General features: G+C 42.7%; 2 protein-coding genes across 6 annotated transcripts; one reads left to right on the forward strand and one right to left on the reverse strand.

Annotated features, from left to right (window-relative positions):
- Positions 1-84: 84 nt before the first annotated feature.
- nvl (nuclear VCP like) lies at positions 85-14,200 on the reverse strand. Of its 2 annotated transcripts, none has more exons than XM_007575516.2 (24): positions 14,067-14,200; positions 13,225-13,304; positions 11,986-12,056; positions 11,699-11,751; positions 11,469-11,559; positions 10,507-10,564; positions 9,501-9,686; positions 8,597-8,690; positions 8,362-8,438; positions 8,142-8,276; positions 7,008-7,109; positions 6,812-6,929; positions 5,934-6,078; positions 5,596-5,842; positions 4,760-4,981; positions 4,283-4,387; positions 4,125-4,187; positions 3,732-3,851; positions 3,334-3,433; positions 2,776-2,882; positions 2,217-2,293; positions 2,015-2,091; positions 1,081-1,178; positions 85-732 (listed from the first exon to the last, which is right to left on the reverse strand). In XM_007575516.2, exons 2-24 carry the CDS (start codon positions 13,279-13,281, stop codon positions 688-690), a joined length of 2,448 nt encoding a protein of 815 aa, XP_007575578.1. In that variant the 5' UTR covers positions 13,282-13,304; positions 14,067-14,200; the 3' UTR covers positions 85-687. The 2 variants fall into 2 exon arrangements, with proteins under 2 accessions (XP_007575578.1, XP_007575577.1); XM_007575515.2 differs by lacking the exon at positions 14,067-14,200 and adding an exon at positions 13,753-13,931 and having other exon boundaries at positions 86-732.
- LOC103154295 (spermatogenesis-associated protein 2-like protein) lies at positions 13,932-22,335 on the forward strand. 4 transcript variants are annotated; one of them, XM_016662605.1, is made up of 7 exons: positions 13,932-14,020; positions 15,608-15,947; positions 17,442-17,551; positions 18,903-19,029; positions 20,466-20,591; positions 20,719-21,190; positions 21,779-22,332. In XM_016662605.1, exons 2-7 carry the CDS (start codon positions 15,621-15,623, stop codon positions 21,973-21,975), a joined length of 1,359 nt encoding a protein of 452 aa, XP_016518091.1. In that variant the 5' UTR covers positions 13,932-14,020; positions 15,608-15,620; the 3' UTR covers positions 21,976-22,332. The 4 variants fall into 4 exon arrangements, with proteins under 4 accessions (XP_016518091.1, XP_016518090.1, XP_007575579.1 ...); XM_016662604.1 differs by lacking the exon at positions 13,932-14,020 and adding an exon at positions 14,949-15,150 and having other exon boundaries at positions 21,779-22,335; XM_007575517.2 differs by lacking the exon at positions 13,932-14,020 and adding an exon at positions 15,063-15,150 and having other exon boundaries at positions 15,520-15,947; positions 21,779-22,335.
- The last annotated feature ends 368 nt before the right edge of the window (positions 22,336-22,703 follow it).

Below are 22,703 nucleotides of genomic sequence, written 5' to 3' on the forward strand. Positions count from 1 at the left end.
GATCCATTAATGACCCATATTCATTACACGCAGGTGAAATGACGAGAGAAAATGACCCAAACTTCAATGGGCGGACATCACTTACTATGAATATTAAATTTAATTGTTCACAATAAGATCAACTAGATACAAAAGTAAGACAAATATATCCATGGTGAACAATTGGTTTTGATTTAAAAAAAAAAAAGGAATTTATATTTAGGGCGCAAAGGACAAACGGAATAAAATTATTTCTTATTTTTGTCACAATTAGCAGAAAAATGAGCATGTAGTTTCAGTCATTAAAGCAGGTGGTAAACTAAGCCATCAGAAATAAAAAGTGCAGCAGGCTGAACTGGAGGCAGTACTGAAAATAAAACCTCTGCTCTGACATCTGCAAATGACACAAAGAGCTGGGCGAAGAGAGACGATCTGTGCCGCCTGCTGGTTGTAAATATCGTATGAGCCTAATTGTAAATAGTTTAAATTGTTAGAATAATGTACTGTTGCTTGCGTTCCTCAGGCTACATGTACAGCACAGTGGGGGCTGGCGTAACGTGACTTTGACTGATAATCTGATAAAATGAAGCAGAAGTGGAGAAGTTTGTCACATATTTTATAAAAAAAAAAAAAAGAATGTGTGTAATAATACTTCCACAAAGATATGCAAATACATAATTGTTGTGACATCTGTCTGCGGTTCGTTGGTCATCTGCTGAGAGACTCTCTGAGCTGCTCATACATCAGCTGGTCCTGCAAAGACAACATACAGTCGCCATCAGGACGTGGTTGTGTGAGGTAAGTATGAGTAGTGAGCGGACAACATTCAACAGGCCAGCCTATTTCATTTTAGAATTAAAAAAAAAAAAAAAAGAAGAAGAAAGTTCAATTTTAGATTGTTTAGTAAAAATCCAGACCGCAACATTCACCTGAATTTTTTTCTATTTAATATTTGAATTAGTCTAAATAAAAAAATAATTCAGATCTCAACAACTCAACAACATCTACCTGTTGAGCTAAAACATGGTCGCCAGTTTCCAGACGGCTCCAGCAGAGTAACGTCCCAACCCAGCAGCGATCACCCAGACGTTACTTTCTCACCTTTTTGGACACAGACGGTCGGACGGTCTTGAAGGCGTCCTCAAAGTTCTGTCTGCTGACCTTGATGGCAGCTGTGCAGCCGGCAGGATGCGTGTGATCTGCAGGCAGAGGGGAGAACAGGAGCTCAGAGACAGAACTCTGCTGCAACACAACGGCTTCAAACAGAACAGGTCGTTTTAGGATGAGCTTTCATCACGGTTTAAAGAAACGGAGGCTTTCCAGAAAAATCTGTAGAAACAGAGCAGCACCAACCAGAGCAAAGTACGTGGTAATTAAACAAGACCTCTTAGATACTAAACCAGAATTCCACAAAAGTGTGCATAAAGGATCAGATTCATACAACTTATAATAAATACACTTAAAAAAAAATCACTAAATCTTCCCTAATTGGTCAGACTTTGTAGACTTGTATCAATCAGCCTATTTGTGTCCTCATGTCCTAAATAATACATATGTATGAACTGATATAGTGACAGGTTTGCTTTCTCAACCGTTTTTAAGTTGGCAGGCTTACAACCTTGTTCATATAAATAAGAAAAAAAAGGGGACAGCAAATGATCAGAGGAAATTTCTGCTTTTTAGATACCAACTCTATATTTCTGACTGAACAAAAATAATAATTAAAAAAAGAAAACTAAGTATTTTTAGTCTGGTTTCTAGTGCAAATATCCTGGTACACTTCAAATAGGACAAAACTAACTTGCAAGTAACTTTTAAGCAAGATTGTCTAAGTCAAAAATTGCTTAATATGGATGAAAAAAAACACTAGAAGTGAAATAATCTGCCAGTGGAACTTTTATTTAAAACAAGCTTCTATAGCTCACTGAAAAGTTACTTGTAAGTTAGTTCTAAGATATCTGCAGTAGAAACTAGACTATTCAGTGTTTTGCAGTACAACAGTGATCAGCTGCACACAGAGGAGGTGAGCGGTTACCATGGTGCTGAGACTTCATGAAGGCCTTCAGGGCATTTACAGATGCTTCCCTCACCAATGCCGTCAGGTCAGCTCCACTGCAACACACACACACACACACACACGAAAGCAAAAGTTTTCAGGAAAACCTGATCTGAACGAATCTTCTGACAGATTGACAGCCGGTGCAGGAAGGGTGGTTCCTCACACAGCAGGAACTTACGAAAAGGAGTTGCAGCGTTCGTCAAAAGCAATCTCCTCCAGATGGACGTCCTGCTCCAACTGAGGCCTGGTGCCGCCCTGCAGCAGACAGAAAACAGCTGAGGAACCACAGAGAACCAAACATTCTGATGCAAATCTCCAAGACAACAACACTAATCTGTAGTTTAGTGTTGAAAGGTTCTAGACCCCAGCAGTCCAACAGCATCTAGAATCTAGTTTGCATAAAAAAACGGAACAATAGAAAACAATGAGTTGTTTTCATTCAGCTTCACCATCGTGGTCTGTTTTGTGCTGCTGCCTCATAAAACTACAATCTAAAACATTAAATATTATAGGTTTGATCTGACATATTGTGAACACTTTAACAGACAAAGTATTGGATCCTACTGGAGGTTTCTTTGTTTTTTGTTTATTTCCCACTTAAATGTTTTATTTTAAACTGTCTTCCAGCAATTAAACCAAGTTGTCTGAGAAACACGTCAGATGGCCATGCTGTCCTCAGTGCAGCTGGTCATCAGTCGTCTTGGAGATGCTCTGCATCTCCTGTTAAGTCAGATTACCTTAGTAATGGTGAGCAGGATGGCGTGACGATCTGCCGCACACGGGAGCCCAACATATAAGGTCTTATCTAGACGCCCTGGCCTCAGGATGGCTGGGTCGATGATATCTGGAAAAAAAAAACACGGTTTGCAGGTTAAAACAGCAGGAAAGGAACATTGCTTAACATCTTTCTACCTACTTCCTCCAGCTAAGGCCCAGACTGAAACTAAGACACACAAACAACCTGCACCATGTGGGGCTCAGTCTGAAGAAATTAAGTTCATTTTGCGGAACATCAATTTAATTTGTTTTAGTTAACTGCAATAACCTTAGTGTAAAGCTCTTTGTTCCATATGCAGTCAAGCGCCTTCCAGTAGAGAATGAACAAGTGAATCTTCATCAGTGCAGACTGAACGTCTGCATGGTGTAACATGAGATGAAGTAATGTTACTGGGTCATAACCCTTGACCTCTGCATAGCGTATGTGCTGTACAGATGGTGATACTAGATAGTTATCCACTTCCTTCAGCACTAAGGCCTGAGGCCGACCTGGACCCATGATGGAAGGAGCAGCGTACCTGGCCTGTTGGTGGCAGCCATGATGAAGACCTGTCTCCGTGTCTCCAGGCCATCCATCTCCGTCAGCAGCTGATTAACGACCCGCACACTGGCTCCTGACTGAACACAGGCAACATCTGTCAGCAACACGGCAGCAGAGAACAGATCATACACGTGCAACATAAACAGGCTTCTAAAGCTGTTTGCTGACAGAAAGGAGAAAGTGAAGTTCTGAACAGCTATGAGCTAGCTTAGCATTCATGAGACATAACCACCGACTGCTGCTGAGACATCACGGTCCAGGCAGAAAGCCACACGGTACCATTTTCAGGTAAGAAACCAAATGATTCAGTTTCCTCCCAGCTGCTGTGATGATGATGATGATGATGATGATGGTAAGTTAGCTCCTCTTCCTCACCTCATGGCCTGACCGGCGAGGACACAGAGCGTCAATCTCATCGAAGAAGATGACGCAAGGAGCTGAGTTGCTTCCTCTCTGGAAGACCTGTCGCACGGCCCGCTCGCTCTCCCCCACGTACTGTACACACCACGGGGGTCAGAGGTCAGCAACATACGACTGGGAAAGGGGGGAATTTTCTAATAATACAGACTTGAAAAGTAAAAACATTGCTAAAACTCATAAATTTCCATGAATTTTCTAGAAAATTTCTCAGATTAATCTCAAAATCTCTGCGGTTTTTTTTTTTTTTTTTTGTGGCAAAAACGTACTCTTCCTTTTTTTTTTATATCTACAACAGCTGGTTGTCACAGTAACAGCACAGCATCAAGCTCCTCTGAGTCCCACACTGACCATGTTGAGCAGCTCTGGACCTTTCACTGAGATGAAGTTGAGACCTGACTCATTGGCCACAGCCTGCAGAGAGCGAGAGAGAGAGAGAACAGGAAGAGGAAATGACCTCACCAAACAGCTTCACACACGTCAAACATGGCAGGACTTGTACCACCAACCTTGGCCAGCAGGGTCTTCCCACAGCCTGGGGGTCCAGCCAGCAGGACCCCAGACGGAGCGCTGAGGCCCAGAGCCCTAAACTGCTCTGGGGAGCGGACCGGAGCCTGCAGGACACAGCAAAACCAATGGGTCAGAACCAACGGGTCAAAACAACCGGCAGACTGGGTCAAACCACCACTTAGGATCATGGAGGGTCTTTGTATTGTTGTTAGTTTCAGTTAGGTTTTTAGGTGTTGGGCTGATCAGTTTCCTCTCTGTCTCAGTTTGAGTTCATGTTTTTGTTGAAAAGTTTTTGAGCAGAGTACTGAACTGTTACTTTGACCTCTTTTATGATCCTAATATCTGTATTTTGTACAATTTACCACAGTTTGCTTTTTTTGGACTTTAAGTTGAACAATAATGCCCTTAGTGGAGGATGTCCCAGTAACAAACTGCAGCAGCTCATAGGGCTCTGTACTGGTCCGGTTGCTGTTTACCAGTATGGCCATGGTTAGCTCCTCCCTGATGTTCTGCAGCGCTCCAACGTTCTCCCAGGTGACGTCTGGCACCGTGGCGAAGCCCTCCCTCTTGGCCGAGGGCTGGACTCGGACCAGCGCGTCCCGGAAGTCGGACATGAGGATGGACAGGCCGGCCAGCTGCTGCTCCGTCAGTGTCTCTGTGGCCCTCAGCAGGTCCAGCAGCCGACCCAGTTCCCCCGGCTGGAGGACACAAGCAGATGTTAGAGCGCAACCTCAAACTTTATGTCATTATGGGCAAAAATGTCACATTGAGGGCAGTCAAGGGCCACATTTGTTTCTTAACACTTTTGGCGCTTTTATGTCTTCAACAATACACTGAATATAGACGATGTTTTAATAAAAAACAAAATCTGTAAATAACTGTCAATTGAAAATATAACCAGGGTTTTGCACAGCTGCTGTTTTAAATGACCTGACTCCTTGGCCAAAAGTTGCTTACAACTTTTTAAGAACTTGTTATTGAAAGAAAAATACTTTGTCCTGTCACAATAAGAAATAAATCATATAAATGCATGAAAAATTAAAACGATCTCAATAATTTCCATTTGCATGATTTATTGTTTTTATTTTTCATTCTACCAAAAACTGGATGACAAAAGTTTTCAGTATTTTAAGTTGGTCTAAACCACAATTGTAAGATGCAAGAACACATTCTCAAAGATTTTAAATATCCCGTTTTTGGTAGGAATAGAGAGAAAAAAAGAAAAACAATAAATAATGCAAATGGAAATTACTGAGCTTGTTCTAACTAATTGTGTGATTAACTGATTTATCGCTCATTGTGACAGCCTTACCTCTACCTGCTGCTTTTCCCCTCCAGCCTCAGGCTCTGTGCTTCCGGATGGTTCTGCAGCAGAGTTCTGTGGCGGAGTGGGAGGCGCCGGCCTGGTTTCCAGCAGAACCCGGTTCACCGCGGCCATTGCGGCTTCCCGGCACAGAGCCATGAGGTCGGCGCCCACGTAGCCCGGCGTCAGCCGAGCCAGCAGCTGGTAGTCGAAGCCCTCCGGCAGCGTCAGCTTCCTGCACAATGTCTTCAGGATCCTGGCAGAGCAAAAAAAAAAAAGCATCACACCATCATGAAGGAGATCAGCCAATCGGCTGCCAGTCCGCCTCTTGGTTGCCAGGTTGTTACCCGAGCCGAGCGGCCTCATCGGGGATTCCCAGGCAGATCTCTCTGTCAAAGCGTCCGGCTCTCCTCAGGGCCGGGTCTAACGAGTCGGGCCTGTTGGTGGCGCCGATCACCAGAACCTGAGCTGTCACAGTCAGGCTGTTGAGGTCTAGAGGAAGGAAGGGAACAGAAAGCATGAAGGTTTCCACAGTGTATCATAGGCCTGGTAGACCTACAATACACCGGCTTATTTATTTTAGATTTTATTTTTTATTTTTTTTACTGTTTGGCTTTTTTTTTAAGACTTTATAGTTGGCATTTAGATATAGTTAATAACGTCTTCCAATAACACAGAAAATTTCAAAATGCCTCTTGGTAATTACCAAGAGGCATTTTGAAATTTTCTGTCAATTTGAAGCATTTTTTAACTCAAAAACCTGGTGGCCTGCAGGATGACTGTAGCGCCCCTTACCAGCAGGCTTGGAATGTTTTCAGCAGGAAGCATCATGGAGGATGCTGAGCGTCAAAGCTTCATCTGCTGTCTAACTTTAACCTTCAAGGAGTATACACAGGATGCCTGACCTAAACTCTATATGAGGACCCTCACCTGACTTCAGATAACAAACCAACCTGCTAATCCTATACTTGCCTGATGTTATGTTAGCATAATAAATCTAATCATTCATTAGAGAACCAGCTGCATTGTGGAAATGAAATACAATTATTCTATAACAAGAGAGTTAAAAACTATTAAATCCCTGCATTTATTTTTAGAACTATATTCAAAAGTATTAGCTGGTAGAATATAATAATTTATTTATTATCAAATAAATATTTTTTAGTACATTTATGTCATCGTTCTGAACTGGCTCTACATTTACAGAAGGAAGCCAGCATCGTACCGTCCATGCAGGTCAGCAGTTGGGCTACAATCCTCCGCTCCATGTCTTTAGAAGCCACCTCTCTTTTAGGCGTGATGGCGTCTATCTCATCTATGAACACAATGCATGGACTGGAGGTCTGCAGAGGAAGACAGAGGAGTGAGTGGAGGTCAGAGGTCAGAGGTCACCGGCTGTGCAGTTCCTGCAGGGGACTGACCACGGCTATGTCGAACAGCTCCCTCAGCTTTTGCTCCGACTCTCCGGACACGCCGGACACCAGCTCTGGAGCGGACACCTTCAGCATGGGGATCTGCAGCTCCTGGAACAGTCAGCAGGTATTTAAATGAGCTGATCTACCACCACTGTGTTCGTATATCACTTATTAATAATAATTGCAAAATAAACATCAAGCCTGAAAACATAAAACTGTAATGGACTGAATGTTCTGTTCTTTGTGAGGGAAATGTTTGAGTGTTTGTTGGTGTTGATTCCCGATAAATCAGTGGCATTGTTGTCAGTTGCTATGGCAACGAGTCTGTGTGTAGCACAGTCAACGCAGACAGAAAGAAAAAAGAACACAAGTGGTTTTGAGTTATTCTTCAACATTTTTTCTGCGTTATTTTTCCCTTTGCTGTGACGCACCGCACTGAATTAATAATACCTACATCTCCAGGTTTCATTTTGTTAACGAAGTTGTTCTACCGCAGCAACACAGCAATGGATAGCAAGTAAAAGAATAGTCTTTTTGCCTGCCAGCCTTGTGCGCAAGCGCAAAATTCCTGGGTGTAAACAATAACATTCGACATGTCTATGGTCACCTTCCCAAAATAACGGCCTAGTCTGACTCTCAGTTTGAGACGGAGTGTCAAACTCAGTTTCATTTTGGGCCACATCAAAAATCTGAATGTTCTTAAAGGGCCGGTTGTGCCAGAATGTATTGATAAAACCCATTAAACTGTTAAAATATTAATAAATAGCTGTCCTTCCAGGATTTTTTTTTTTTTTGCAATCAAAATCATAGATTTTGTGATACTAATTTAGAAATGTTTGCAAGGAACTTTTACAATATTTGCCCTAATGTGTGTTGTTAAAAGTGATTTTAAACCCAATGTTTTTGACCAATTTTGAGAAAGATTTGCAGTAAAATCAGAAAAAATTTTATGAAGCTGTTTATTTTGATTGAATTTCGCAGATTTGAAAAAAACTGGAGAGACTTATTGATGTAATTTGGAGTCTAGAGGGCCACATAAAAAGCTACAGTGGACCAGATTTGGCCTTGAGTTTGACACGTGACCGAGACGATTATTTGAGGAAGGTGATGTTCTAACAATACACCTGGTGCTGAGCTCACCCCCGCCACAGCCTGGGCCAGCAGGGTCTTTCCACAGCCGGGAGGCCCATGCAGGAGGAAGCCCCTGGGAGGAACCATCCCCAGATGCTGGTACACCTCAGGGTGGCGCATATGGACCAGCAGCTTACACACCTCCTGCAGTACAACATGACAGCCATGATGAGGTTAAGGAGAGCAGAAGCCCTGCTGAAGGAGAGGAGGGGAAGAGGGGGTTACTGACCGTCAGGATCTCCTCATTCCCCCCCACATCCTCAAACCTCAGAGAGGGGAACTGCAGCTCTGGAGACTTGGACTTGGCTGAGAAATTAAAAAGAAATAAATATTTACATCTAACAAAACAAGCCACACATTCCAAGATAAAGTGAAGTATTGACACACCTCATAACATAAGTGTGTAAATGTTGTAGCTGTGTGAGAAGCATCATGCTGCCACCATCAGTCAGGTTAGCTTGTACCTTTCTTGTCTGCGCTGCGATACTCGGCCGAGCTCTTTGCCCTTTTCTTTGATTTCTTCTGAGTGGTCTCCGGCTCCAGGTGGGACGCACCTCTCTGCCGGGGGCATGAACACAGCAGGAGGTCAATCTAACACACACTGCTTGCTCAGTTTTCTTTACCTTCTCAGAGCCAATTCCCATCACCCACCCACCCAAAGCATCCCTGCCTCGGCCACAGGTGTGTTTCAGAACCAAGTTTCCTTTTACTGTGGAATCCAACCTGGAACCTGGAGTGTTCCTGACATGTCCCCCAATCAGACCCCACCATTAAGAACTGGGATCCAGATGAAGATTGGGCCTCTGTCTCTGCTTTCTGAAACCCTGCTTTCATCACAACATGACTCCTCTATTAACCCTTAATGTTTTTACCAGTTTTTCACTCATAAGTAGCTCGTATAATGAGCTCAGCTGGTACGCAGTTCCACCAGGTGTTTATTAATTGCTGCTGGCTAGTCTGCAGGAGCTGAGTGGGGGAGGGCTGCTCTGTGAGGTGGAAGCTCAGGAACTGAGAAGGTTTTGCACAGCTGAATGGTTGCCATCAAGATTAAAGGATTTCTCAAACATTCACAAAAAAGTCAAAGCAACAACCCAGTTTTTGATGAGGGAATAACATCAAATAATAAATTAAATAATGAATTAAATAATGCTCCTTTGATTAAAAAATGATCCAATTCTGGATTTTAGAACTTCAGCTTCTCAGAATATCCTGATATTTCGTCACTTGCTCTCAGTGTTTGTTGATGATGTTTGTCTCTGTCTGATCTACAGCAGTCTGATTTGTTCTCCCTAAAAACAACTGATTGACCCTGAGCACCAGGGCCCCCAGACCTCCAGGGGAGCCCTCAGGGCATCTGCTCTCACTTACATTGGTTTCCGTATCGACCGACTCGTCTTTACTGAGGTCGATGAAGACAGGCTTGGTGGCGGGGCCTCTGCCCTTATCGATGAACCAGCCTCCGGGGGAAACCAGGGTCCCTTCATCTGGAACTGGGTTGGTCATGCTGGCTGCTGGAGGGCCCTTACGGTACAGTGCCGTGACAGAGCTGTTGGGCTGTGGATGAAAACACAAGAACATCCGATTCCACGTTTAAACAAGAGACTGTAGGAAACACTTGGATAAGAAGGATGATGGATTCTAGGCAAAGTAATGTATGATTGGACTGATTGGAGACGGGAATTAGATCCGTTTGTCAAAGAGTCCTGGGATGACAGCAGGCGGGACATAAACTAACTGAATGGAAGTGAGTGCACCATAATAAGGGTGATCTAGTTTAACATTCAGAGATTTAAACATGTACACCTTTGGAAATGTTGGCACTAGTCTTTAGGAAAACTTAGGGTTAATGTAAGTTTCAAAATTCTCTGAGAATTACTACCAGAGAAGGCTGATTTAGTAAAGATAGCTTTGCTGACCGCTAATATAAGACGCTAAACACTTTTTGAAATGCTAACTGTAAATCAGATTGTCTATGATATGAAACGATAAAACACAGTTTTACTGCTGTCACACATATGTGATGTGATGTTGCCTCTGCTCAAAAGGTAGAGAAATAATTCGCAGTGACAGGAAGGCAGTCCTAACCACTTCCTGTATCATAGATATCAGAGTCGGTTCAAATCGGTATCAACAAGTTAAAGGTATACAGAACTGGAGACTAGAAGTTGGCTACATAGTTCTGATGAGTGAATTTCCAGGTAACACTGCTAACGCCTCGCTATATGTGATTTTATCCATCCCTGAAGTCCAGTAGAAGCAAATTAGCTCCTCTCTCATACGGAAGGTCAGCTGGATGAGCTGGTCTACTGCATATAGACACAAACTTGGTCAGGACAGCTGATTATGTGTTCAAAACTTCTCAGCAATGTATTACCGTGTTGCCCAGAACCTGTTGATCGCTTTCTGATGACTCGTCTGAGCTGCTGCCGTCCCTGCAAACACACAGGCAGGAATAAACTCAGTCTGAAGTCAGAGAATTTTCCCAGTAAGTCCAGAACTAATCCCAGCACAATGTAACCACAGTGGGAACATTAGGGAGACTTTTATAAGGCCTGCGTTGGCTGCAGATAACTTCCTCCTAACATCTACTATTGCTTAGGAACACATTGTCTACCCCAGTGGCAGGTCTTCTACGCCAGTGGCAGGTCTACGCCAAGTGCTTCCCTAACTTTCTAGATTCTGATCCAAAAAATAAAATTATAAATTTGTGACCCCAACCTTTAGTTGAGGATACAAACATTTTCATACAGAACTGATACAGTCAATTCAAAATCAGGACAATGGGAACACAATCAGCATCAACAGGCAGTTTGCATTGGATGGCTTTTTGAGCATTTCTTCCAAAATATTCTACAGAAATGCAGTGTGGGAACCTGAACTATCTATGAACCAAGCTACTCTGCATAGCAGCCTATCCGGGAGCACCATTCATTTTCCTTAGTGCTGATTGGCTGTATCCCCAGAAGCAGGGGATAAGGATGGCTGTAGATACTAGCTTCTGCTGTAGAATAAGATTGTTTCCACTGTGTGTATTTATGCATATTAAGATGTATTTGGAATTTGAACAATTAAAATAGGCAGTTTTAAGCATTTCTAGAGGAACTCTCAGGTATTCGTAGTTGTGTTTGACCAGTTGTGTTTCATGACTCCTACTTGTCCCTTTTGGACAGGTATGATGAGCTAAAATGACTTGTTCATGTTGCAAAACATGTTTTTTTTTGTGTTTGTGTTTCAATATATTCATGTATGTATTCTTGCTTTCTGGATTTTTGTTTTACTTATTTGTACGAAATAATTAGAGAAAAAAACAAATTGGTGTGTGAGATGTGCAGTTACCCAGTTTCATTGCAGCTGCTCCTGGCTCTCTTAGCCAGGTGTTTGCTCTCCAGGTCGTTCAGGTCCGCGTCCTCTTTCACTGCATCGTACACTTCAACAGGCATGCAGACAGGAGGAATTACAGCTCTTCATCTTGAGACTTTGCGTGTGTGATCAGTTCATAACTCTGCTGTTAAATCGCTGTTAAAGCATAATCAGTCTGAAAACCATGCTGTGGTTTTTCCTTCTACCTTTCTCCACCTGGATCCTGAACGCTGTCTTGTTCCTTCTGCCATACTCCACTCTAAAAGCAGAATCAACAGTTTCAGCTGCTGACCAGTCCAGGTAGCAGGTAGTTCAGAAACTACGGTTCTAACATGCAGAGGCCCATTCTGAGGCAGTGCAAACGAAGGTCTTCAACTCTGATGGGACTGAGCTTTTCAACTGTAAAGCCGTCATTACTGTTAAATTAAACAATGGTAATCCAACCTTAGCGAAATTATGAAGAGTTCAGATCAGATTAGCTGAGCATCCTCACCTGTACTGTTTTTGAAGGTCCAGGGCCATCTCTGCCAGGTCAACATATTGACTGCTGCTCGAGGCCAGGTACTGAAAACACAGGTCAACTGAAAGTGAGGAGAACTGCATGGTTTTCTCATGTACTTTTCCTAGGTCTCGGTTCAGTTGAAGTGAACTCTAAGGCTGTTCGAAAGCCTATGTGGACGCCAAGCGAACCAGAGATCGCTCCAAAAGGAGGAAGGGAACTAGAACACGGGCATTCTGGGTAAAGAGAGCCAAAACAAACACGTGAGTCTAGAACTACTGGGAGAAGTGGCTCATGGACTTTTACCAAAAACAAAAGAGAAATCCTACAACAATAAAATGTGATGCTACTCCATTTTTGTTTACATCTTGTGAAGAAGGAAGTTTAGTGTCTTCTACAGAGGCTTTGTGTTCCTTCCTTCAGTGGTTCTTGGTGCAGTGCCACCACAGGTGAGGAGAGGAACTCATTTTCCAATTACTTTGGATTGTTTGGAGGTGTGATTGCGAACCACACCAGCTGAAAATGCAGCAAATGTCGCAATTTTAGCTTCCAATCGAACTGAGTCTACTGTAGGGATTCCCCCAGTGTTTTATAAGCCTGGTGGGCCAGCAGGCTTTACTTGTGCCCACACCAGGCTAAGCATTTAAAAAAATTTTAAAAGTATTTTTAAAATGTTTGCATTTTTTTAAGACTTTATAGTTGGTGTTCAGCTGTTGGGGTCTAGAAGTTATAAAAGGACTCTGACCCTCAAGGACTCCAGTTTGTCTGGAGAAATCCAGAACATTTCTTGACACATCAGAACAACAAATGCCACCAAATGTCTGCTTTTCAAACAGGAGCTTTGGATACCCCAGTGTGGTCCGGACTGTACCAGCTGTTATTACTGTTCACATCCCTAACTTGTGAGCAGAGCGTCAATCCACCCACTGGTCTTACTCTTAATGTTCTAGTCATGGTGTTCCTGGTACTGCCTATGAGGGGTTGGATGTTATATGTGTGCCTGAATGGGTTTCCTCTCTACTCTGGTAGAGTGGACTGAGCCACTCAGAGCGTGTTTTCCTTTCACATAACACACATTCCAGGTCCAGCATTTCTGTCTTTAACTCCTTTCTGCATCCTTTTTTTTCTCATGTGCTTCTAGTTAAGGTTTTGTGTGGGAGCTTTCTGAATTGGATGGGTCGATTTTCTGTCCTTTCCGTGACTGATCTGAGTGACACATTTCAGGACTTGGACCTGCTCCACTCTTTGTTTAAGTCGAGAGTCCAGCCAGCCTCCGCCTCGGTTCTTCATCTTGGTCTGGAGAAGATGTGAGCCTGGAGGAGAAACGCAGAGTAAGGACCAGACTAAAACCTGCTTTATTTACCTGCTGAGAATCAGTCAGAGTGATGAACTTCCTGTGATGGAGTGGTTCCAAACTATAAATAAAAGTTTTTATTTATTTCTGTAGATTTGGACGATGTTGTCTGTCTTACGATGAAAGAAAACCAAACGTTCAGTTTGTCTGGAAACCAGGATTTGACATCAGAGCAGTAAGTTCATGTTCTGACCAGCATCTGGACTTAGGACTTGGTTGGGCCTCTTTGCTGGTTCTGTATAAAACTGTAGTTCTAAATGATGATAATAATAATCATCATCATCATAATTGTAAAAATAATATGTATTGTCCTAGTTCTGGCTAGACCTTCTCTGAACCTCTCACACAGCAGATTCACTAAAGCTTCAACATTTCATGGCTTCAACATTTCATGGCTCTGTTCTTACTGGAACAAAACCACGCGGGCTTCTTGTTGCTGTAGCCTCCTGGAGGAGTCCTGCTCCTGTCACCATGGGAACAACGCCGAAGTCCCGGAGAACTGCTCTTCAGCTCGAAGATGCAAAACTCATTTGCTGTTCAGCTTCAGAATATCATGATCGAAACGTGAGCCCCGCGACTCCACACACCCGGAAACAAAACCAATGCTGCATTCCATGTACCTCGGAAATCAGACTACAACGGTCTGACCCGTCCAGACGTTAAAAGTTGAGGACAGTGAGTAGGATAATTTCTTATACTGTTCTACATATTCTGTACTCACATACTCTGGTGATACTGTTACTGACAGTAGGAGACAGGACTGGGGCGCGAGCTCAATGTGGGTGACAAACTTCCGTCCTGGAGTAAGTTACTTCCCTGCAGCGTTCATGAACGCCGAAAGTTCTGCTTTCCGAGCACGAATGAAACGCAGTATATGACGTACATCCTGTCAGGAATTTCAAAATAAAAATTCCTGACAGGAGTTTGGAATGACAGGAATTGACACACGGTGGAATATCTTTGACTAAATGTGCTCAAGAAATGTTTTAGTTTTCATTTTTTAAAAATCAGTTAAATTTGATAAAATGCAAATATACTGACCCATTCAGTAAATGACAAGGTTATTGAAGGTTATTTAATTTTTTTAGTTCATCATTGAAGCGCATAGATTAATTCCACGCAGACTGTTTTGTTTTCAAGAATTTATTTCATTTCAGATTCACACTGGAATTTAATATATCCATACTGTTCATACTTGTCTTAATCTAAAGTATGCTAATGTAAAAAAAAAAGCATTAATAATAGTCTTTTTTGTTTGTGTTTTTCGAGACAGTAAGCATTTTATAAATCTGTGACTATATCTTAAAAAATGTCTATGAAGTGTTCATGTCTGATTAGTCTAAAGAGGGACAGATTTCAATACAGAGATGGTCAAAAGAAATCCCGATTTGTTCAAGTGTGCACTACATAGGGTGCTGCACGTACTCGGTGTTGCACAACATCGTTCCCTAATTATTAAGAATGAAAAAATGGTTTTGCGCTCCGCCGGCCATCAAAAGCTGATTGCCACAGCAAACAACAGTTAGTGACGTTACTGGGTGAACACACTAAACAGGTTGAAAAAAAAAAAGAAACTATTTCATTCGTCGTCATTCTTCTGGATGAAGCCTTCTCGCATCTTCTGCTCTACAGGTGGTGAAAAGTTCGATTATTTTTCCAAATTTAGGATATTGTGACCGCAGGGGGGCGCTGTTGCTTCTGTAACCCTTAATTAATTGGCTCTGACATTTTAGATCACTTCATTGCTGGTTGTGACGTAAGCAGGGCGTAACACGGTGCCACATGCTGATAGCTGTTATCAGAAGGTAGGAACACACTGGAATTTAATGTCAAAGTCTTAACAGTTTTTAAATATAACTCATGTGGCCACATGGCATTTGATGAACTATCGATCATAGAAAAGGGACAGAAGGAAACAGTACGGTATCTTTGTTTTTGATCATGTAAAAGACAAAAATAATCACACGGGTATTTCCCAATAACAAAAGTCACTTATTAATCGTGAAGAAAAAACATGTTTGACCAGTTATTGTGGGACACCACCTGCTGCCCACAATCAGGCTAGTTAAAACAAGAGCGGGGCTCTCGCGTTGCGAATATGGCTTATTTGTGTGTTTGGTCACCGCGTAAAGCTGCAATAAAGTATATTCTGTTCTGTTCTATCACTTTGACAGCAGGAGAAAACACACGCGCTGACTTTCGCTTCCTCTTCTGTTGAGGCAGCTCCACTTCCTCCTCAGCAACCCGTCTCTCTCTCTCCAGCCGCCTGTCGGTCATGAAGGACGAAGAGCAGGAGGGCTCGTTGTCCCGCCGGGATCTCTTTGAAGACTACCGGAGCTGCTTCCTCCGCCCCGGAGCCGAGGTTCGGCCGTGTCGGGACCCCGGGCTTCTGAAGAGGGCGGCCCAGTTCCTGCTGAGGACGTCGGAGCTGAGAGACACTTTCACGCTATTCCCGTTCTGCCAGGCGGTGACGGAGAGGTGTGTTGTCGGCACCGACGGCAGGAAGCACCTGGCAGCCTTCATCAAAGCCACTGAGATGCTGGAGAGCCTCTGCATCAACATGTTCCTGCAGCCCTGGAAGAAGGAGATCCGGTCTCTGAAGGTGCGCTCTCACCTGCAACAGTCCAGCTTGGACGGTCCTGAAAGCTTCTGTGAGATTTTTCTTTTCTTTTTTTCTTTTTTTTTTCTTTTTTAACTTTTTAACATAAATAATTCAGGAGAAACTTGAGGAAATGTTGAAGCGAGGTAATTTGTCACGTGGCTTCTCACTGGTTGAAAATATGAACTCAGCCCCCTTTACTCAGATACCTCCACATACAATTTTATAAAACCAGACGCCTTCAGAATTCAGCCAGTCAGTAACAGACATGTCGATTTATCTTGTCTTCTATTTTTGTAAAAATAATATACACACAGATCAGTCTTATTTGCTACCAAGTTTATTTTAAAGGGGCAATATCATATAAAATTGACATTTTGAGCTTTACATCACGTTGTAATGTTATTCCCTCTTCAAAAACATACCTGGAGTGTTGTCTTGATTCTTTCCTGGATGTTTGAAGACTCTTTTAATCTCTATGGCAACCATTGAGTTGTGGAAAACACCTGGGTGGAACTAGCCCCGCCTCCAAGATGCAGCTCCTCCTTGGAGCTGCAGTTTCCAAGCTTATGTGCTTCTGCCTCACAGAGCAGCCGTCCTCTGCCACTCTCCCTCACGGCTCCTTCAGACTAGCCAGCAGCAACTAGCAAACACCTGGTGGAACTGCACACCTGCTGCTAACAGAGCAGCACTGTTGTGATGACCTTCTGAAAGACAGTTTCAGAAAGAGCAAGAAGTCTTTAAAGAGACAGAGGTTCAATTTCACAGTCACATTTGATCGATTGCACTATTTGTCTGGAAGATACATAATACTGCCTCTTAAAGTATCTGTATATTGAGAGCAAAGTGGAACCACGCAGGCAGAAGGTACTGGAGACATTTAAAGCAGAATATCTTCTATAGCAACTTTCCAAACTCTGAACATATCCCAGAGTTAATCCCATCATCTGACTATGGAGAGAACATGGATCAACTGCTGCTCTGAGTCATGTTGGGGACCCACTCAGATCAAACTAAAATGGAAAAGTTTGACCAACGTGCAACAAGTTATATTAGGTGAAAACTGGGCCAGAACCTCATCTTCCATCAGTACAGCAGCTCTAAACATACAGCCACAGCTTCAATGGGACATCAGAACATATCCAATTGTTAGAATGGCCTAGTCAAAGTCCAGACCTAAATGTAACTGAAGATATGTGGGGAAGATTTTAAGAAAAGAAAAAAGAAAAAAAAAGAAGCTAAATTTAGAGAACCTATTCTGGAGGGAATACAAATGAGCACGCTACACTTTTCAGTTTCATTTATAGAAAAAAATGACAAAATATGAATTTCCCTCTGGGATTAATAAAATGTATAATAAAATATTCAAAAAAAGGTTTGTGGGTTGAACATTCCTGTGATGGGGAGTGAAAACTTGTGCACAGTGCTGTACGTCACATCCCAGAGGTTCTGAACTCCCGTTTTTTTTTTCTTTTTTTTTTTTTCTGTTTGTTCCAGACGTTCACGGGTGCCTTCGTTTACTGCCTGCTGCCGGTTCTCAGCAGCTCCACTATCCATGCTGTTCTGGCCTGTATGGGCTACCGGCCCAGCAGCGACGCCCCCCAGAGGTGACGACACAAACAACACACACCCGCTAGAAATGCTGCAGGTGTAAGGCATCCTTGTAGCCATCTTGTTTCCTCCTGTTCTTCCTCTTAACACTCGGTCTCTGCTGCCTGAACTCCAGCAGCTCAGCGTTGGGTTCTCTTCATGAGGCTTTTATTGTGCATCATGAACAGTAGCTGAGCTTCAGCTGTTTGTGTCTGCTGCTTGTTGCTAGAACCTACACAGCTGCATCACTGCTCACGTCTTCATCCAAACAGGAAACTGAAAGTAGTAGCTTGAACTTGTTATCTTTAGAAAATCTCCAGTTGTTTTTGTCAGCTTGTGGCTGATCTGATCACCCAATCAGCTCATGTATAATTACAATGTGTTTGCACCAAATGCGACACAAGGGGGCTCCACGTTAGAGCGGGCGCCAAAACGATGGTGGAAAAAATGATTTCTAGTTAGCGTTTTCTGAATAGTATTTTCAGTACGTGGTATTTTTAGATGCTTTTCATCCTTTTCGACAATTCTACTGATATCTGCTAAGGAAGGAAGGCTTTTGTTTAATGGTGTCTAAAATAATCCCCAGATATTATAAGAAAATAAAGTTATTAAATGAATGGAATGATCCATTATATGAAGTAAAAGACGATAAATTGTCCCAGAAGGTGTTGCGGTAAACAATAATATTGTTACTTTGAGATCATTTTCAAGTAATGGCACAATAATGCAATGCAAGAACATGTTCTCAAAGAGGATTTTAAATATCCAAAATAAAAAACAAAACAAAACAATAGAAACAACAAATAAAATGAATTATGAAATGTATGTAAACAATATTGTCCTGTAAAAAAAGCAGTAGTTGAGACCAATGCACCAGACCAAAGACTGTTTTTCATCCAGTTTTTGGCAGAGAGAAAAGAGGAAAATTCTAAATCATGCAAGTGTAAATTATTGAGCTTGTTTTAATTTATCACATGATTAATTGATTCATTTGCGTATTGTGACAGGCCTGTATGTCAGAATGCTGCTGAACAGTTGGAACAGGTTGGGTTAACTTCAGGTGATGGCATTAGAACAAATTTAGAAAAATTATCTCTATCAGCTTCTGCAGCGCTGAGCAACACACACATGGTTAGTTTTATATTTGTGTTAACTCTAGCTGAACAGGAGTGGATGCAACTTCATTTGGATCAATTAAGTATTTTTATTTTGCTGTCTTTTGTTGTAAATGAACTCTATAGAATTTAGGTGTAGTAAAATTACCTTTAAAAAAAAAATATTTCTAGTATATTTTCCCATAATTCCATGCTTTTTTCTGTGCAGTGTGAGTAGTCTGTGTTTAACGTTCTGCTCTCCGGTGTGTTTCAGTGAGTTCACACTAAGTTCTGATGCTGATGCAGATCGAGCTCTGCTGCTGGGATTTGAGCTGCTGCTGGCCAGACTGGAATGTTGTCGCCTCCTGGATCTGCTGCTGGAGCACCAACTGGGACCACAGGTCAGAAATGGGATGTATCTGCTTCCAGGTCGACACCCAGAGAAATCCAGCCAGAACACACCAAGACCAGGATGATCCAAACTTCCCATGTCCGCAGTCAATAATATTACAGTCTTTTGTCTTCTAAATTAACAGATAAAATAATTACAACTAAATGGCTCAGTTAAAGTCTCGCAGCCTCTTATACTCACACCCAAACTTCACAATAATAGTGGTGCAACAGAAAAATTATCCTTTGCAGCAAGACAAACGAATCTTATGCATCGAGACAAAAACATTTTTTTACAACTCAGACCACAACAATTTACAACCAAAACTATTTTAACTGCTGAAATCAAATATGAATTTCTTTTATCCAGTGGCTCTTTTAGAGCAGATTTACCAGAGGGGGCCGGGCGGGACCACAGAACCAAAGAATGAACCAACAAAAGATCAATACCTCATGTTCAGCATGTGATGGGATCCAGTCCAGAGCTGCAGCTGCAGGTTTCAGAGTCGTGATCTAGCAGATCCACTGGGATCCTGTCTCAGTTCGACTGAAGTCAAAAAGGGCAATAATGATAATAATAATAGCAACACCTTCACTTTGATTCATTGTTGAAGAAAAACTAAGAGAAAAGTAAAGTGGAAAAATGGGCCCAAGGGAGAAATTAGTGACCGTTTCTGTTCCATGTCATTTTTAGACATTGGTTTAGTTTAATCTGTTCAGATTAAGGGCCCAGGGCCGGTTCTACAGGGACACTGGTCCCTGTTGGACCCAGTCTAGAATCACCCATGCTAATATGCACATACATAAGCCATTTCAGTGACCATAATTTTGTGCCTGATGGATGAGAGAAGTGTCCCCTACAGTCAGGGATGTGCACAGATAGACACTAGGTGGTGCTAGAGTACTGGCCCCCTTTTTATCTCCTCTGGATAAAAAACTTGCCCTTCTGAAAATGTTTTTTTCTACTCTACTCAACATTTTCAAAACGTGCCCTTCTGAAAATGTTGTATTGTGTGCCCTGTAATAATAAATCTCACGTTACTAAGGCAGCCAGCGACTCCATTTCCCACACAAGATGCCATTTTTCTATTCTTGAATTACCTGCCCCCCATTCTAAGTGTCAGCACTGCATAGAGCGAGCGTCTCTGTACTGATTTGCTGTGACTTGGACAGAGTCAGAGAAGCTCCACCAAAATGGCTTCTGAAGTGCAGCGTCCCATTTGGCTGTATTCAGCTTTCCATCCTCGTCTTCGTCTCGGCGAAGTCCGAGAGCTAGTCCTGCCAGAGCAACCACATTGTTCACATTCCACACATTCCCAATGGCAGTGGGGCTTGGGAATGTGTGGCAGGTTCTCCTGCCTTCAACCTTCAACAGATTATTCCATGGAATCCTAACCAGGTGGACTGATTAATCACACCTGATCTTATATTTGGACTGATTCTACAGGAGTGGTTGGATGTTCTCCAGAGAAGTAAGCAGCCTTCTAAGTTGGTAGATCCCACAGAAAAGCAGACTGTGGCAGAGCAAAGGAAAGACAACGACAAGAAGAGGAAGGAGTCGGATAAGAGAGAGGTAGGACTGGAGGCTGGTTCCGAAATCGGGATGAGGGGAATATTTCTTCCAGATGGGTTTGACGTCTTCTAAAATTTAAAAAAAAAACAAAAAAACCTTCACCTCTGTTCTGTTCCTTTATTTCCAGGAGTCACAGCAGCCTGAGTCCAGGCTTCTATCGGTTCCTCAGCCAAAGCCTCGGCGTCATCGGCCCAGCGTAGACCAGTCAGACATGGAACTGCAGTGGCAATACCCAGACCTGGCCTTCAGGGGTCGCCCTCTGTTGCCAGACCAACCTCCCAAAGCAACCGCTGCCATGACCGGCGGTGTACCTGACAGCACTTCTGTGCTTCCAAAGACCAACCTGACCAAAGAGGACAGAGATGTTTCTCCATCAGTCTCCACTGGTGACGATGGTTGGAATGACTCCAGCTGCTTCAGGAACTCTGATGAAAGCAGAGCCCATGATGATGATGATGATGATGGAGATGATCTTAGTGGTCCTCAAGCCATTTCTCTTCATATCACACTGAGGACAGGAGGCAAAACACAGGCAGGCAAGAAACGAGGAAGAGTTCAGCCAACCTCAGAGACTTCTGATGATGCACAGAAAACACCAAGTAAGAAACACACACACACACACACACACACACACACACAGTTAGCCACACTAGATTGTGCTAGGGCAGCCTTGGATTTGTCTTACCCAACAACCCGTCCAGAGCCTGAGCCAGTTCAGCTTGTTCTCCAGCTTTCTGTTGGGTCCATTAGATGCTGAGTGTTTTACCCACAGCATCCAGCAGGCCCACATGCTATTACATGCAATGACCCCACATGCACTATTACAAGTGAGGTTTTTTTGTATGTAGTTTTGGGAACTGACAAACTGACGGGACAAGCTGTCAGCCTGCACCATTTCCCACACTCCTTCTGTGAGAGTGTCAAAGGGACAGTATTATGTATTTCACAGTCACAAAGTGCCATTTTATAGTATAATCAAACAACTATGTTACTTGAGTTATAAAAATTATGTGTATATCGAATGTGACTTAAAAGAAATTTGACTTCGAAAGCGACAGTACCACTTTAAAAACTCCTGCTCTTTCTGAAACTCCACCTTCAGGAAGTCATCATGACCTCTATTAACCCTTTAACCTGCTGGTTGAAGTGGAGCTGAAATAAGAAGGTTTTTATTGTTTTCACAACAGGCTTAGAGAATGTGGTGGCTGACAAACCGGAGTCTTACTCGTTGAGCTCCATTGATGAAGAGCAGCAGCTGAGAGCGCTGGCGGAGCGGATGGGACAGCTTTCTGTGCAGGGAGATCAAGAGAAGGCAACGGGAAGAGAGGATGACGGGAAGGCAGAGGGCCGCAAGGACAGACAAAAACAGAGGACCAACCTCTGAGAGGGCCCTTAAAGGGCTTTAAAATATTTAGCAGTTTTTTTTTTTTTTCTTTTTTAATTTTCCACCTCGTTTGGTTTCATGACTATTTGAACCAATCGGATGCAGAGCCATGGGCAGTGTGTCACCAGGCCACTGGGGCCAACCAGAGCAATCTAAGCTTTTTGAAGAAGAGAATGTTGGAGCCATTTCATTTTTTGCTGGGTGTCTGATATGAGCAGGCTTTAAATATTCTAATAACTGCAATAATGATTTATTGTTCAAATAAATATGCTGGTAATGTTTCAGGATCAGGATGATCTGCACAGAGATCAGAAATAAAAACATAAAGACAAACTAATGTGAACATCCAGAACCCAACCGGAAAAATTTCTGCAGTTTTTGTCTTGGCCAAATGTCATCAAAAAATTTAAATGTTAGACCAATTTTACGTGCATAAAACTATGTTGAAAGGATGATTTTACTGAGAACCATCCAAACCTGGGCCTGTTGGCCCCTCCACCTCAGTGCGGCTGAAATTATTTTGTTTCTTCTTGTAGTAGGACAACATAAACATTTTTTTAAAAAAGAGAAAAAAATTTCCACCAAAAAAAAAAAAAAAATAAGAAATTTTGAGATGCACAAAGAGACAGGCGGCTTGCCTTCTGGAGGGGAGGACAGAGAGAATGCCTTACAGAAAATGCAATTACTGTCTGGTTTTATGCAGTCTTCAGTCATTTGCTTACTTAGTT

Source organism: Poecilia formosa, unplaced genomic scaffold (assembly GCF_000485575.1).
Source record: "Poecilia formosa unplaced genomic scaffold, Poecilia_formosa-5.1.2 Scaffold380, whole genome shotgun sequence".
Lineage (NCBI taxonomy): Eukaryota > Metazoa > Chordata > Actinopteri > Cyprinodontiformes > Poeciliidae > Poecilia > Poecilia formosa.

Coding starts and splice junctions, on each gene's coding strand:
- LOC103154295 (XM_016662604.1), top strand. CDS start 15,128: ATGCTGATAGCTGTTATCAGAAG. Junction 15,151..15,607: donor CTGATAGCTGTTATCAGAAG/GTAGGAACACAC, acceptor CTCTCTCTCCAG/CCGCCTGTCGGTCATGAAGG. Junction 20,592..20,718: donor AGGAGTCGGATAAGAGAGAG/GTAGGACTGGAG, acceptor CTTTATTTCCAG/GAGTCACAGCAGCCTGAGTC.
- nvl (XM_007575516.2), bottom strand. CDS start 13,281: ATGAAGAACCGAGGCGGAGGCTGGCTGGACTCTCGACTTAAACAAAGA. Junction 2,294..2,775: donor TCCTGCTCACCATTACTAAG/GTAATCTGACTT, acceptor TGTCTGCTGCAG/GGCGGCACCAGGCCTCAGTT. Junction 2,092..2,216: donor GAACGCTGCAACTCCTTTTC/GTAAGTTCCTGC, acceptor TGTGTGTTGCAG/TGGAGCTGACCTGACGGCAT.